General features: G+C 42.2%; 1 protein-coding gene across 11 annotated transcripts in view; it reads right to left on the minus strand.

The window, feature by feature from the left end:
- The window catches only part of PDE4D (phosphodiesterase 4D), a 622,159-nt gene that overhangs the window by 6,507 nt on the left and 599,500 nt on the right, over window positions 1-16,152 (minus strand). For all 11 annotated transcript variants that reach the window (XM_080972591.1, XM_080972594.1, XM_080972600.1 and 8 more), the window contains 8 exons: window positions 11,788-11,881; window positions 7,270-7,442; window positions 6,409-6,507; window positions 6,154-6,318; window positions 5,387-5,486; window positions 1,797-1,951; window positions 863-985; window positions 172-354 (listed from right to left, as the gene is read on the minus strand). In XM_080972591.1, coding sequence (XP_080828717.1) covers window positions 172-354; window positions 863-985; window positions 1,797-1,951; window positions 5,387-5,486; window positions 6,154-6,318; window positions 6,409-6,507; window positions 7,270-7,442; window positions 11,788-11,881 — 1,092 coding nt within the window. The remainder of the gene's footprint in view (window positions 1-171; window positions 355-862; window positions 986-1,796; window positions 1,952-5,386; window positions 5,487-6,153; window positions 6,319-6,408; window positions 6,508-7,269; window positions 7,443-11,787; window positions 11,882-16,152) is intronic.

Consider the following 16,152-nt stretch of genomic DNA (forward strand, 5'->3'; position numbering starts at 1 on the left):
CACTAATGATTGGCTTTGGCTGGCATGTGACCCCTAAGGGAAAGGGCCCCTGTTTTAAATCATGATTTTTTAAAAATGCAAACCTACACAAAAGAGTTAACATTTTCCCAACTAAGTGTTGTATAATGTTCTATCAACCACATTGCATTTTGCTCTCTTCTGACAGATTACCTGTGATTTTTCTACTGATGCATTGTGCTTATCACACATGGGGCTGATTTCCATCCCCCTCTCTCGTTCTCGATCTCCCTGCCGAAAGAACTCTTCCATTATTCTATCTGTCCACTGGCGATATAGCTGGAGTGGCTTTGTCGGGTTGCTCAAATCTGCGCAGTGTACCATATTTTGCAGAACCTAAAGCAGACAGAAAACACATTTCTCTAGAGAAACCTGTGGAGACAGAGCCCTTTTTCCATTTGCACATTTGACGGGCGTGAAAACAGAATCTCAAAAATACACCGAGTGCAAGGTTTATTCTGAACAGCAAAGGGGTGGTGGGCTGTGTGTTTTTCACACTGACATTAATAGCCTTCCAATTATCTCACATCTACAGCTTCTGCCTGTATTAAAAGGCCAAAAATGCTGTAAGTGCAAGACTGATCCATTTCAAAGGAGAGTGGCCCCTTAGGCAAACTTAATCAAGCTATGAAACTTGGCTGCTTTCAACCATAGGGGAAGATTTCAGCGACTCACAGTGGTCTATGCAAAGCATATTTAGTAGACACAACTGATTTTTTTTGCAGGTAGGAATGACAACCAGTTAAGAAAGCAAGACATGTACGTCTACTGGAATACACACGATGGGAAGATGAAGAGGTAATCCAGGTTTATTATATCACACACAGCAGCATATCTCCCTTACCTGAATCCTGTCTGAATAGTTATCAAGCAGCAGAACTCCAGAGCTAGTCACTTTCTTAGTTTCAACCATCGTTTTCAGATCAGCCAAAAGATTCATATGCTTAGACATATCTGTTGCAAGCACCTTAGAGGAGAAGACGAAGCAATGGATTACTAAAATTATCTTCAAATTTATTCTAGGAGGACTCCCCTGCCGAGTGCCTAAGCCCCCCCCCCCCGTCCTGCCACTCACCACCTGACCTAGGGCAGGGCCTGACAGGCTCCACAAAGGACTGCTGCCGGACAGAGAGGGCTCCATTTTTGTTTTTAAATTGCTGTTATTTTTTACCTATGTCACTTTAAACTGTGATATTAATGCTGTATTCTTAGTTTTAGATTTTGATTTATGTGGAAATTGTTTTCCATTTGGTTGTGTATTTTTTTGATGTGGTTTATTTATTGTTTATGACTTTTGTAATTATGTAAATCTTGTCATGTTGTAAGCTGCCTTGAGCATTGTTTTTAACTGTGGAAAAGCAGCGTACAAATAAAATGATGTTGATGATGTGGGGAATTTAATCAGGCATAGTGGCAGCATCTTATACTAAATACCTAGCTATAATCTATACCGACACCAATTCGGAGAGGTTTTGTGGGTGCAGAATAAATGTTTTCTGAGTGTTCCCATGAACAGCAAAACCCAAGGAGAACCACTTTGTGTGGAACAGTTCATAATCACTCATAACTCAGCAGCAGGGTATTTTTTTCAGAACAGGTGGGTAAATTCAAAATGATTATGAGTAAGACTAAACAAGCTACTGAGAATCTGTTCTGTTAAAAGAAAGTTTAAAATGCTTTAGGAAAAAGCACCTTGTGTACAATTTTAGGTTTTAAATCCTACCAGAAAAGTACAAGGAAGTACAAAGATAGATAGGTACATTCAAATGGCAACTCACTATGTCAATGACCATCTTCCTCAATGATTGCCTTTGCTTTTTTGTCAAGTTCTGGAAAATGTCGCAATTTTCTTCCTGCAGTAACTTGAAGCCCACAGCTAAATGATGGTTTTCCAGGACTGATGAATCGTTGTACATCAAGGCAAGTTCAGAGTCTGTAAGACAGTCACAAGGTAGAACGTTAAGAAAGCCTATATCCCTTTCCTACCTGTCCACAAGTTTTCTTTCTGACTTCTCACAGTTGCAAGATATCCAAAAAGAACAACTTATAATTTACATGGCTGGAACATCACATTGCCTCTCTTGAGCAAGCTCAGATACATCTTGTTCTGCAGAGTTGACAGCTGTTATGTGTAGAATGCCAAAACAACAAAACAAAACCAGAACTGGGTTCAGAAGGCTGCAGGTAACAATATTTGGCAATAGATCTTTCTTCAGCTACAATTGGCTCCACTGTTCTGGAGAACACTAAATGCTTGCATTATGCAGAGGATGTGTTTGCTGCAAGATCTGATCATGATCATTGATTTCCTCCTGCTCTTGGAATTTTGAAAAACACCTTTCTTCTGAAGGCTTTGCAAAATTTCAGAAGCGAGAGGAAACCATAACAATCATGATCAAATCTTGCAGCAAAGGCTTACTCTGCATTAATAAGCACTCAGTGAATATCAATACGAATTTTGTCCCCAAAACTCTCCTTTGTGTGTATTATCAGGTCACATTGGGCATAAAGTCCTCCTCCTGCCACTTCTGTCACTGAATATTTGAAGCATGTAGAATTTATGTCTTACTCCTTTAGAACGGTTTCAGGATTTAAACTGCACAGTAATTACCTCCTTGTAAGCAGTTTCTCACTTTCACTGCCTTTTTGTCCCTTCCCCCCCCCCCCCATGAAGAGCCTATTCTTGTACCAAGTGCACATATATCCTTTCCTTGCATTGGTTTGAAATTCCTGGCTTCCTCCTGCTCACTGCTACCAAAAACTGCGGAGAGACGTCCTATGCTCTCCAAATGCAAACCTCTATCTCGGTCTGTACATGATGACGAAATCAAGTGAAGTACACGCACAAACATCTTGGAACATTTGTGGTAAGAAAAACAGAAACCAGTCAACATGCATTTATTTACAACTCCCCTAACGAGGCACTCAGTTATAGATGTGTTTCATTCCCTCTATTCAGCCTAGATTCTTCTAGATACAAGACCCGCGAAACACACTGCTTGTCATTGGTTGACATTAATTTCTGCTTATTACAGTTTCCATATCCTAAAGCTAGCTGAGCATCAGTCTGTTCTACTGATTGTCGCTTTGTTTAGGGTTCTGTGGTTTGTTTTTTTGTAAAGTTTGGCTGAAAAATCCCTGCAGCTCGACAGGACCGCATGCTGAAGCTCTTGAGCTCCAATTTATTTTCCCGCAGTCTCGCTCTCCTGTACCAAACACGTGAGCCAAGGAATCTTCCCTCTCGCTCTTTTTCTCCCAGAGGCATAACTTGACAGAAAGTGGGGAGGGAGACCTTGTTTTGCCAATGAACTCTCCATTTATCTCATAGTAACATGTGAAAGCTTTAAGAATCAAAACCAAAAAGAGTTGCACTTTGTAGAACAGTAACCTCCCACAGTGAATGACTAATTCATAAAATCCTCAAGCTTTTAGTGCTCTGCATTTAAAAAAAAAAGTATTTTCAATGAGAGAAGCAAGAGGATTTTTTGGAGTCATAATTATCCAGTTGTCGTGATGTGGCAAGATGCCTGTAATTCTCAGGAACAGTATGCAAAACAATTTTTGAACACATTAGCATTTTATGAGTGGCATGCACTGCTTTATGACCAAGATCTCTCTGCGTGGCAGGGAATAGCTTACTTGTATATTAGTGGAAAACCATGTTTCTAAAAATTGCATCTGCACTGATGATGTAATCCAGTGTCTCTCACCTAACCACCCTTAAACTTAATACTTTATGCACCCCATTCAAGCGTCCATCTGTTTTGGTGGCCCAGTAGGGAAGTCCATGGCAATGCCTGGGTGAAAAAGTATACTGGGGTAACTTTATAAAAGTCTGGCCATTGATTCCCCTCACTCAGTGTTGTCTATGCTGCCAGCTGGGATAGCTCACTTGGAAGAGTATGAGACTCAGTCTCAGATTTCTGCATTGCAGAAGTTGGTCTCTTCCAATTCTAATTCTATGACTGGCAGTGGCTCTCCAGATTGCGGACAGGATCTCTCCCAGCCCTACCTGGAGACGGGGGAAATGAACCGTGGACCTTCCACCTGCAAGGCTTGTGCTCTGCAACTGAGCAAGGACCCTTCCCCAATCAGTGATCAGTGGGTTGGAGCGAAAAATTATTAGGTTCCTATTACTGAATGAGGGCCAGAGCATTCCCATCCCCACACCAACAAACTTAGCAACATCTGCTCTACAGATTTATAGGATTGTTTGTGAAGTTGGATCAGGCCGCCATAGCCTTCACTGAAAGCTGTAAGACCCTGAGTCCAGAATCTGAAATTAAAAAACTGCACCACTGTGGAAGAAGAGTTAAGGAAGCCAACGTTCCTTCCATCGCCCACCTTAGATTGCCGCCTCTGTGGCTTTTAGTAAGCACAGCAGCAGCAAAGAAACAAGGAAGTTTTTAGTGTGTGGTATTGTATTGTGTTTTTGCTTTTTTTATATAATTGGGAGCTGCCCAGAGTGGCTGGGAAAACCCAGTCAGATGGGTGGCATATAAGTAATAAATTATTATAAATTAACAGAAACAAGAAAACAATATGCAATTGATAGTTTGGTAGGGGTCGGTGTGTTATTTGTTTCTGGAGAGGGTTTCATCATGTATTTTGTGCGTTTAAATTGCATTTTTATGTTATGAAGCACCCCGAGATCTGCAGTATACAAATTTAATAAATAAGAACAACTAGGTCACATACATTAATACTGCAGAAACACAATACAGTGGTACCTTGGATTACATATGCTTCAGGTTACAGACTCCGCTAACCGAGAAATAGTACCTCAGGTTAAGAACTTTGCTTCAGGATGAGAACAGAAATCGTGCTCTGGCAGCGCAGCGGCAGCCCCCATTAACTAAAGTGGTGCTTCAGCTTAAGAACAGTTTCAGGTTAAGAATGGACCTCCGGAACGAATTAAGTACGTAACCAGAGGTACCACTGTACTCCTACTTCCACATAAGCAAGCAGGCATAAGTTGGTGCATGATGCTCTTAAATACCTGTGGCACTCCTGATCCTGGACAAAATGAGCCATTCTGGCTTGTTATTTTGTACAACAAAGGCTCTGGGTATGTTTCCTTCAAACAAACCACAAGTGGTAACTGAGGCTTGTTCTTGGCTTACCACTCGTGGTTGGTTTGGGGGAAACCACAAGCCTGGCTTTGGAGGACACAACAAGCCAAACTATGGTTTGTTTTGCTTGAGGTGGCACGGCCACAGGAGGGGCACCCCCAGGACCTTTCCAGCAGTGGTTCTCAGAGTGCTGTTCATTACCTAAAGCCCCAGTTTAAAAAATAAATCAAAAAATCCTACGGCTTAAATGTGATGCGTGAACTGAGCAAGTTTTACCAGAAATAGATCACACTTACTTGTGTTGATAAGAAACTGGTTTGAAACCCCAGGGTGATCTACATCATGTATTGCACTGGCAAAAATAGCAGCCAGAATCTCCAGGTCCGTGAACACCGCCTGAGGGGGAAGGAAAAACAAGAGTAAATGGAGAGAAACACTTTTTGATAAAAGACACGTGGCTGGCAAATATGTGTGCGCACACACAAGCGGTGCTGTTGGGATCCTTGCTGGTGGCAGCAGCAGCCAGCAAGTCGTAAAAGCTAGCACAATAGACATCAACTTGCACAACGGGACTTGCTTTTCTCTTCCCTGCTCTGCCCCCCAAATCTGCTTCAGAAAGTTTGGGGCAGATTTGGGAGGCTGTAGGTAGGAGAGGAGCGACAAAGGAAGAGAAGGCCCCACTGCAAGTTGACGGCTGCTCATGCAATGCTGGATTCACCCATCAGAAAATAAACCAAGGCTGAACTGAAAAGCTGACGTGGAAATACAGTTGGGACATTTCACAGCTTCTGTAAAACATGCCTTTTACACTTCAGTTCAGAGAAAAGCAAACAAAACAGGAACAAAGTCTGTGTCTCTCAAGCTGCCTAGAGAACTTTATGTTATGAGGCAGCATACAAATGGCGGGTGTAGATAAATAACAAATAATAGAAGTATGTTTTGCTCCACTGAACTGACTAGAGTATCTTGCAAACAGATGCTGCAGGATTCCTGCAAAAAGGCAAGAGGAAGATTTGTTGTCTGTGGATTCCGTGACACAAAGCTTCCGTTTCTGTGAACTTACCTCCAAAGCTGGGGTGGACAACAGCACATGCGTAGACTGTACAACATCTGCAGCATGTATGTTGTTGTGATATGCCACATCTGCATGGTAATGGTCCTCCAGTGTCATCAAGTAAGTTATTAACATGTCTGGTTGAATTTTAAATGTTTTTAATAATTCCCGCTCCTGGAATGAAAGAGAGAAAAGATGGCTGCCTTTACAATACATGCAAAGGATAAAATGGAAAATGGAAAAGTCTCCTTTTGTTACACATACCTGGAAAATAGTGTACATGATGACAGTCAAAGGTCGGTTCGCAGATAATTCAGCTATTTTAAACACCTGGAGGCCCCATTTGTTTACATCTTCTAGTTCCTAAAACGAAATTGAGCAGAAAACAGAATCTAATACTGGGTTTTTCAACAAGGTTTATGCAAAACTGCAACACTGGATTGCTGTTACCAATCCCAGTCATTCTCAGTGTGTCAGCTACCAGTTTTCTAGACTTAAAACAGGGAGGGAGTATATTGTTTCTCTTGTTTCAGAGAGAGAAATGGAATGGAATCGTTTCACTAGTACACTGATACCCAGTAATAAGAGGGATCAGTAGGAAAGCCTTCAGAGATGCTATACTCTTATTGCTATTCTCAGGGCTTTTGGATGTTCTGAGCACCATAATGGTCAAAGTGGGGAAAGCTTAGGAACGCCCAAGACTGTTGATCCATCTAGCTCAGTACTGTCAACACTGACTGACAGCAGCTCTCCAGGGTTTCAGCATCCCTTCCCTACCTGGAGGTGATGGGGAATGAACCTGGAGCCGTCCGTATGTTACATCCCTTGCTTGAGGCTCTTTTGGTATAAGCATACCAACCAATTTTCTGTTGAAATTCTATAGATGCAGAAGTCTACCATAAATACTGCAGGTCTCATTTTTCCATTCCTTTTTTTAATTTTACTTGTCCACTAATGTAGTTCCAATGACAACTCTCCTCAGTGCAAATTGCCATGTCTAGAGTGGACATGCAGTGAAGTGTAAATAAATACTAATGTGGGCAAACTTGTGGATGTGATTTACCGGCCTGTCACATTGCTCCACTATAAGTGAGAAAACCAGCTAGAGAGCAGCATTGCCCTTACCTTGGCCAGAATATCTTCTTGGTCAGTTTTTACTCCAAATTTTGGGATGCTCGAATTGGTTAGGCTGGAGCTGTGCATCAGTTTCTTCACTCCACTGATCTGAGACATCGGCAGTTTCTTCTTCTCTTTCTCTTTCTGTGTAGGAGATGGGATTTCCACTTCATGCTGTTTGTCTATGAAAGGAGGGAGGGCGAAAGAAAATTGTTAATCTGTTTGTATATTAGAAGTATATTGTAAAAGTTCAGCTCTGAACCAAAGTCAGCCTTTCACAAAACATCCCTACAGTAAATTTATGACTCATATATATATATATATATATATATATATATATATATATATATCAGGAACAGTGAAATCAGCCAGTACAAAGGAACAGCAATGGCCACTCAAGAGCTGTGAGAAAAGCAATACTGATAAAAAAGTATTCTGCGTTGGATACAACTACCCAGTTCCATTAGTGGAAGCCAGTGAAAGCAATCCATCTAGCACAACCGGGCTCACAACAGCATTGTAATTAAGCTGTTTCAGTAAAATTAACACCTTTGTTTTGAGATTCTCTTCACTGATCTCATCTTTCTCCAAAATAAAAACAAGAAATGACAATGTTGGGGTCAAGAGCATTAAAGAAGCGTATGCATACTGTTTGCTCCACCTAACAACCAACATTAATGCAAAGGGATGCAATATGACCATGGCTACATTTGTGTTTTATTTAGCATGCTTGTTTTCTCTTATCTCTGTCACTCTCTTTTTCTGTAACCTTTCCGAGCAGACTAGCACTTACTGGAAACAGCAGAGAATCTCTGCAAAGAAGTGAAAATGTCACCAACTTTTAGCCTTGGGCATCCATTCCTCCCCCCTGTACTGCTCCTCTCTTGATCACCAATTAAATAAAACACAGAGGAAAGGAAGAGCACTTGACTGGCACAAACCAACAGCAGCTGAAGAGCAGTGACTCGTGTGCCTGCCTTGATGTTTATGGCTTCAGTCATATGCACAAAGTTTAGGACCATCATGAGGGAGGATGGTAAAGCGAACAGTCAGATGAACTCAAGTGAAAGGAAGTGTCTGTCTGGAAGATTTTAGATGGGGCATGGAATTCCATGGGTTTTCCTAAAGTTTTGTTCAAAGTGAGCAAGCAGCTAACACTATCCGTGCTGGGCTCTGTTTTGCAGCCCGGAAAATATTTCTCCCTTCCCCTCCCTGCATTCCTTAAGCACAAAATTCTTCTTTTAAGAAAGGATTACACAATAGTTTAAGGGCTCCTATCACACCCTTTTCCCAAAGGAAGCAAAGCTCATTGCACTGAAAATTAGGAAATGAATGCAATGTGACCCAGAACCATGAAGAGAGAGAGTCACAGCATTAAGGATAATGCTGCACAAGTCTTTAAGGCTGGGATACAGAATGTGCAGCTCTCAGATATGGTTGTTTTCCAGCTCCCATCAGCTCCAGCTAGCAGGGCCAATCACCAGCAATGATGAGAGGAGATGCTCAAGAACATATGGAACAGGCTTCCAACCCCAGCTATAAGGGCTCATTTAAAGCTGAAGAAATGTTCATCAGGCTCCAAAAGTCAGATACAAACTATTGGGGGGTGGGGAGGGAGAGATACCATGGTATTTGTCCGTTGCATGATCGTGACACCTTAAAAGTGCATGCAATGAATTGATATTTCAACCCTCTCCCCGCAATCTGACTGATGACCCCATATGCATAAATCAGGCTACAACGGGAACACTTTGAAATAAGTGACTGCCCCCCACTTGGGATTCTGAAATGATATAGGCACGAGATCCTTTGGATTGGATCCGAAACTTCAGTCCTGCTATTTAAACAAGCTGGTCTAACAATGGATCTGTGTTGCTTAATGTAACACAGGATTGAGTCCTGCTTACAGGATAGTTCAATTTATAGGTCTGTGGTGGACACATTTCCTTAGGGTATGCATCTCCCTCGCTGCCACAGAAACACAGGCAGACAGTGAAGTCTTGGGTTCTTCAGTGAGTCATAGCGAGAAAATCCTCCTATGTAGGTCATCTCTGCCGGCAATCTTATTCCAGCTTTTCCCCCCAGAGTTTCTGAAACTAAACTTATCCCTTCCTTCTCCGGGGGGGGGGGGGGGGTCAGTTTGCATTTCTTAGTACAGAAAGTATTGATGTGATGTGTGATCTTTCCTATTCTAATTAATTCAAGAGGGTTCTGGGATCTTCTCTGTGTGAAACAAGCAGAAGGTTCATGGTGTTTGGGTTATTCCTTCAGAGAAGCCGAGTACAGCTGATTTAAACTGGTTCTGTTTTCTCCTTTAGTCAAGGTCAGCCTTTCTCAACCTGTGGGTTCCCAGATGTTGTTGAACTACAACTCCCATCACCCCTAGCTAGAAAGGCCAGAGCTCAGGGATGATGGGAGTTGTAGTCCAACAACATCTGGGGACCCACAGGTTGAGAACCACTGGTCAAGGTCATGCTGACTATAAAAGTAAGGCCAGAAGGAGCCTTGGTTTCCCTTTCCCTTTCTATCTCTTTTCCTTCTGGTGTGGTGTTCTGTATATAGAGTTAAGGTTAAGTTTTAATGTAAGTTTAAGTTAAGTCTGCTGCAGCTGGGTTTCTTATGGACAATGCCAATCCTGAATGTATTGGATTTGTGACCATTATGCTCATTTGCCTTCAGTAGCAGTAAAGCTCTACTGGATGAAATATTAATTGCCTCTGGTCTATTTTTTGGGGAATCCTGCAACACGTTTAAGTTTTACTCTGCTAACTATACACTGGATCAATATTCAGTAGAATTTCATGACACAGGGTTCCTTAAATTCAGTTTTAGAGATCATCTGTGTTTTTCAAAGGCTTAGAGCCGAGTTTTGTTTTATAAAGGATTTGTTTCAGGTGTATCTAGACTAAATAGGAAAAGGTATTTAGTTTTTAAGCCACAGCGAACAGAACCAAGTTCTGGTCTAGCAAATTCAGACGCAAAATGGTCTCCCTCTTCACGTTTCCCTAATAATCAACATAATTTTAAGCTGGCCAGCTGTGTCAGGCAATGGTTTATATAAGCTGCAGAAAAGCACAGCAGGCTGCCCATTAAGTTGAGTGCAAGCCCTTATCTCTGGAGCACAAGAGTCAGCTGACCTCTTGCACCAGTGCTCTGCTCAGTCCCACCAATGGCCAGCTGTTTGTGATGCCACAAAAGTGAGTGATGTAGGAAGAGCAGGACACTGTGCAGGCTTAATGGTCCTCAATAAGGTCCTGGAGCAACAATGCCTTCTTCTTTTGTTGGCACGAGTGTGAACTAGTATGACACAAGCGTGATCACACGTACCATGTGGGTGGTTTATGTATCTCTCCTCTACATATAATAACATCCTTGTGATCCTCCAAGCTGCTTCTCAGGGGTGGGGAATTCTATGGAACAGGATGAGATATAATGCAGAGGGCTGCAGTAGGGTGGGGAGATTTGTTTTGCTTTGCAGGACTGTAAGCTCGTTCAAAGCAACCACTGGACACAACCCAAAGACTGAAGGGGGTATATCAATTTATACTTCTTTACCAAACCACAGAATGCAAGTAATACTTTAGAGAAAAACCATGACTGTGCCAGAAGATTTAGGCCGAAATCCCAAGAAGCAAGATTGTGGTGGGGGGCAGAATTGTGCACACAGTTTTTTGCTCGATGCTGCAACTTCCCTCTGCTAAAATGGTAAGCCATTTTAAAAACTGAACAGCGGTGGGAACTGCAGCAGTATCAACATCAGCTGAAGGTATAAAGCACTATCAGAATTGGTCAGTTGGACCATGCTTACTCAGAAGTAAGTCCTACTTACTGTTCAATGGGATTTACACCATGGTAAGATAGTTTAGGCTTGCAGCTGCCATGTTTAATTTGTCTTTAGATAAATGCTTAGATAGATAGAGTATTTAGCAAATGGGACTATATTAAACAAGTAGCAACTACAAGAAAATGTTGCAGGGTTTCCCTCCAGGATATTCCATTCCATTTCCAACTTACTCTTAAAACAGCCAGTCAGGATTCAGTGGCCAATAAGTACACTCAGTCCTCACTAGGGCTTTGTGGGAAGGGGGATGGAGACGTCCGAATATTTCTGTACTTCTGCAAACCTTCGGGTACCCAAGATTGCTGATGTGTGTGAGAGTGCCATTTGAGCTAGATAAGCAATGATGCTTTTGAACACAGGTTGTCAAATAATATGTCACAATACTCTATTTTAGCGTGAAAGGGAACAGTATTTGAGAACTCTGTCCAATTGAACTTTCTGAAAACAACAGGGCCATATTCAATGTAAAGGAAAGAGCATGTGGAAAAATAAAACAGGGCACTGCATTTTATTTAACCAATAGTGATTTATATGCATAAGTTTGAAAAATATTGCAGTTAAACCAACAGCACAGGATATGAATTTTCATAAACTTTCCATCTGGATGTTACTGGTGGGTGGTGGAGAGGAAGGAAAAGCACAAGGAACAGCACAAAGAGTACTAGTGTCCATAATCGTAAGCTTACCTAAAAAGGTGTTTGATATATATTCAGAGACCTGATTGCCCGATCGGCTCATTTCAGATAAGTGGGTTAGCTCCCGGTTGAGCATTCTTTTAAACTGCAAAGAAAAGCAAAAACAGGACACGTCAATAGGCAAGAATTGTAGTCCTTGCAATGAGAAAATTCAGTGTTCTTTTAATATTAGGCATATTCAAACATTTAATTCAGCAAACCAGCTCACTTCAATGGGCATAATGCAGAGTCAAATGGTATTTCCAGGAGAAATACATTATTCTACTTAATGTTATATAAACAGAGGCTGAAAACAAACTGTGGGAACGATGGCAGGCAGATCAATTGACGCTGCAAATGTACTAGATTTTAATTTTGGGGAGAGGGGGATTACTGCCATTCAAATGTTTATACACATCCACACCCACTTTTGTCCTACAGAAGAAAGAAAACAATGCTCTTGGCTTCTCATATTCCTAGGCCCTATTTTTGTATTTTGATATGAAGTGCACTTTTCAAAAAGCCATCACATAAATTGAAAAATGTCAACCCTGCACGATTTCAAGTATCCTTGTTGGAAAGAGTATGAAAAAGATCAAAAGCTCTCATCCGCTCACTAAAAATACGTATGTGCATCTAAAGCTAAGCACCCAGCCCCCCCCCCCAAATGCTATGGAAACTGGAGCACTCTTCATTTTTTGTTTGTGGATATAGCTTTCTCACAAAGAAAAGAGCATCTCTGGCATTTTAAAAACAAGATCATGAAACTGGAGATACAACAGCCCACTCCAAGTATCAACCGGCAAAGCCCTCCAACTGATATTCCTGTGATGTTCTGCCTACCAAGCTCATATGCAATATTTTATTATTATTATTATCCTGAGCCGCAAAACTTTATTTCGTGCTTTTGTAATGGGTTTGCAATCACATGTTTGTGTAATTTTGAAGACTACAGTATTTGGGAGCTAGGTTGATATAGCAGCTTGTGCTGCAACAGCTACCCTTACTGCAAGGGAGAAAATCCATTTCTGCAACCCCCTAGCTCAGCTTTCCCCAGGCTGAAGTTCTCCAGCAGCACAGTGCACTGGAATAAAGAGGTCCAAGCCTCCAGAATCTTAATATAGGCACAAGGGTCCAGGGAGAGCTGACATGATTCATGCTCCAAGGAAGTTCCCTTCGGCAGTCCCTTCTGACTTGAAATGGCATTAATGTTAGCTGCTGGTTAGATGATGTGGAGAGAGGGAAATGAGGCCAACTCCTAGCAACTTAAACAAGGGCACAGGAATCCGTGGGCCCAATCCTATGATCTGGGGGGCATGAACAGAAGAAGAGAGAAAGACTAGGGCAGGGGATGGGGAGAAAAATTCCAAATTGTGGTTTCTAGGTGGACAAACATGTTTGCTAGGCCGTTAGGGAAATGGACGCTGGCTTGGATAGCTCAGTCGGTAGAGAATGAATGAGACTCTTAATCTCAGGGGTTGTGGGTTCAAGCATCTGGCAAAAGATTCCTGCATTGCAGGAGGTTGGACTACATAATCCTTGTGGTCCCAACTCTACGATTCTATGAATTAATAAATCACCAAACATTTCCATAGGCAGCAAAGACAGCCATCACACTTAATAGAAACAGACCATTTGTGCTTTTCCATTTCCACCTGGCAGCGAGGGGCTGCTCCCCCATGTGACATAAAACAGGATGTACGCCTTTCCCCTGTTCCTAGGGGTGTTTTCACACATGAGGCTTGGAAACAGCTCATCAGGTTATGAATGGAAAACCTGCACTGGCTAAAATGCACATTTGCATCGCAAATGCCCCTCCCTCCAACGCTGTCTCCAAGCTTGAGAACATTGAGCACGGTTTCTCAAACTCCTTGTCTACCACTTCTCTCTGATATCCATTTCCCCATACAAACTGCATAACTTGAAAACAAAACAAAACAAAATTATGTGGGGAAAATGAGAGAAAATGGGCCAGGGTACATGCTTTGAAAGCAGTCCATGCCCTTCCTTTCTTTTTGATCAGCCACTCTCATTTGCTCTTTTAAATTTACATGGCTCTGCTTCTTTCATTTGTCATGTTTGCTTTAGACAGTTAAGCCTGCAAATGAGGAGCATATCTACCTGTTTCCTGGGCAGCGCTTATTTGATATGTATGTCCCTCTTTTTGTGCAAATGCACAAGGTAGGAGAGGGTCCCTATCACTGGTTATTTCATGACAGCAGCGGTTTGTTTCGATCCCTGGTGTTTTCCCAAAGGCACATCCATAAAGGACCTCAGAAATGTTCCCGGTGAGGACTGGCACATGCAAATTTATCTCTGTAACTGGGGAACTATCCCCAGCAGCAGATGGCAACAAGGGGTCTTTAGCTCTGAGCAAGGGCGGACATATGCATGTTACACTACCTTGGATTTCTCATTAAAGGGGGCATTGTGGGATATAAATATGGTTGGTCAATCCAGCTGCTGGCCCTCCTTGGAGTGCTGAGCCAGGCGGAGAAATGATGACATGTGGCCCAGGGGCAAGCATCAGTAGTGGACCTCTCAGGGTGCTGGGCAATGGCACCTAAGGGCACTGGGAACTGTAGCTGTGAGAGGTACACTATAGTTCCCAGGATTTTTTAAGAGAGAAAATTACTTGTGCTTTTAAATGTATGGGGCCTACTCAGCACAATATTACAATCCTGTAGAACCTCTCCTGGAAGTAATCCCTATTGAACTCAATTTCTCAAGTAGGCAAGAGTAGGATTGTGCTGTAAGGCTACAATCCTTTGCACATTTATCTAAGCCTTGTTGAATTCAGCAGGATGTACTTCCAAGTACTTGCTTAACTCCTACCTACTTCAATGGGTCTTTGCATCTATAGCAAATTTTAAAAGGGATCCAATCCCTGTCTCTCCAGATGTAAAATGCATTTGTTGTCAAACACAATGATGCAAAACAGATCCACTGGAAAATCAACTGCTTACATTTTTTTTAATGATTCGGCAAAAAAGCCTGCACAGATAAAAAGATTCCCTCTACCTGCAAGCCAGCAAAACTCCAAAAGCTTGGAAAAACAAAGCAGAGAAAAGTGTGTGTGTGTGTGTGTGTGTGTGTGTAATCTCTTAAGCAAAAATCACCAACCAAACCAAACACCAGTATATTATTGAACACATATATTCAACTGTCTCATCACTTGAGGTTCTTACTCTGCTTGCTAAGATTTGATTAACAATAGTGCATGCACTTGAAAACTCAGTGCCACAATAAATGTCAGTGTGTATAGCTGCAAACTGCATGTGGGGTGACTGGCCAGAACAAACTTCAATATCACAATAGGGAGTGTTGAATACCCTCCCTGTTTTTTGGTGGAGGTGGGGGGATGGGTTGCTTGTAGGTGGTTACCCCATCCCCCGCTGGTTCTATCAAATCTGTATATCCACAGAGCTCAGGGCAGCATACTAGCGGATTATCCCATTTTGGGGGCTTGCCCAAGCAGGTGAACTTCCCAAGGCCACCCAGTGACCTTCAAAGAAGAGTAGGGATTATGAGAACCCAGGCTTCCCTAGCAGAGTCTTCTCCAACCTCGTGCCTGCCTTAGTTTTTGACACCAAGCCTCATCAGCCTCAGCCAGTGTGGCCAATGGTCAGGGACAATGGGAGTGGTGGTTCAAAACATCTGGAGGGCATCTGGTTGGAGAAAGCTTTCCTAGTCCAAATCCAGCAGCCCGAACCACATAGGCTCTCTGTACTACTTGATACACAGGGCTAACCAACTATCTGCTGTTTGGCATTGAATGCAGAAGCACTGCATGCACACGACAGGTTGCTGGATGGGGAATTCTACACAGAGCAGCCTTTTGCAGAGAAATCCATGTGCAAAAGCCTGATTTCTTTTGCACACAAAATTCTCCTTGCTGACTCGGGATATTCATCTGTTCTTGGCATCGTTACTTGGGGGCAAAGTATTGCAAGTAGGTACCTGGAAGACAGAACCCTCAGGATCCTGAGCAAAGTAGAAGGCCCCTCTAACAATATACCATAAACAGAGCACTTGTAATATTTGAAAACAAGTTATCTGGCATATGGGAAAACCAGTTCTTGAAAAGAGAATTGTTCGAAATTCTGGAAACAAAAAATATTGGGTGGAGGTGAGTGTGGTCTGCTTTAGAATCAAAGTGCCTGGTGACCTAAATAGCTTATATCCAAGTTGAGCATTCTAAGACATCTTTGTTGGTCCTAAGCCAATACTGCAATTGATTTAACAATATGATGGATTTAACTGAAGCTCACTGATTTTATTTTACTGGACCATTAAAGAACACACTGTATGAATATCAAGGAAAAGAGGATAACGTGGAAGTATTACATGGGCATATAATTAAAGAATAACCCAGAG

The sequence above is a fragment of the Podarcis pityusensis genome (assembly GCF_964106645.2).
Source record: "Podarcis pityusensis genome assembly, chromosome: 11".
NCBI classification, from domain to species: domain Eukaryota; kingdom Metazoa; phylum Chordata; class Lepidosauria; order Squamata; family Lacertidae; genus Podarcis; species Podarcis pityusensis.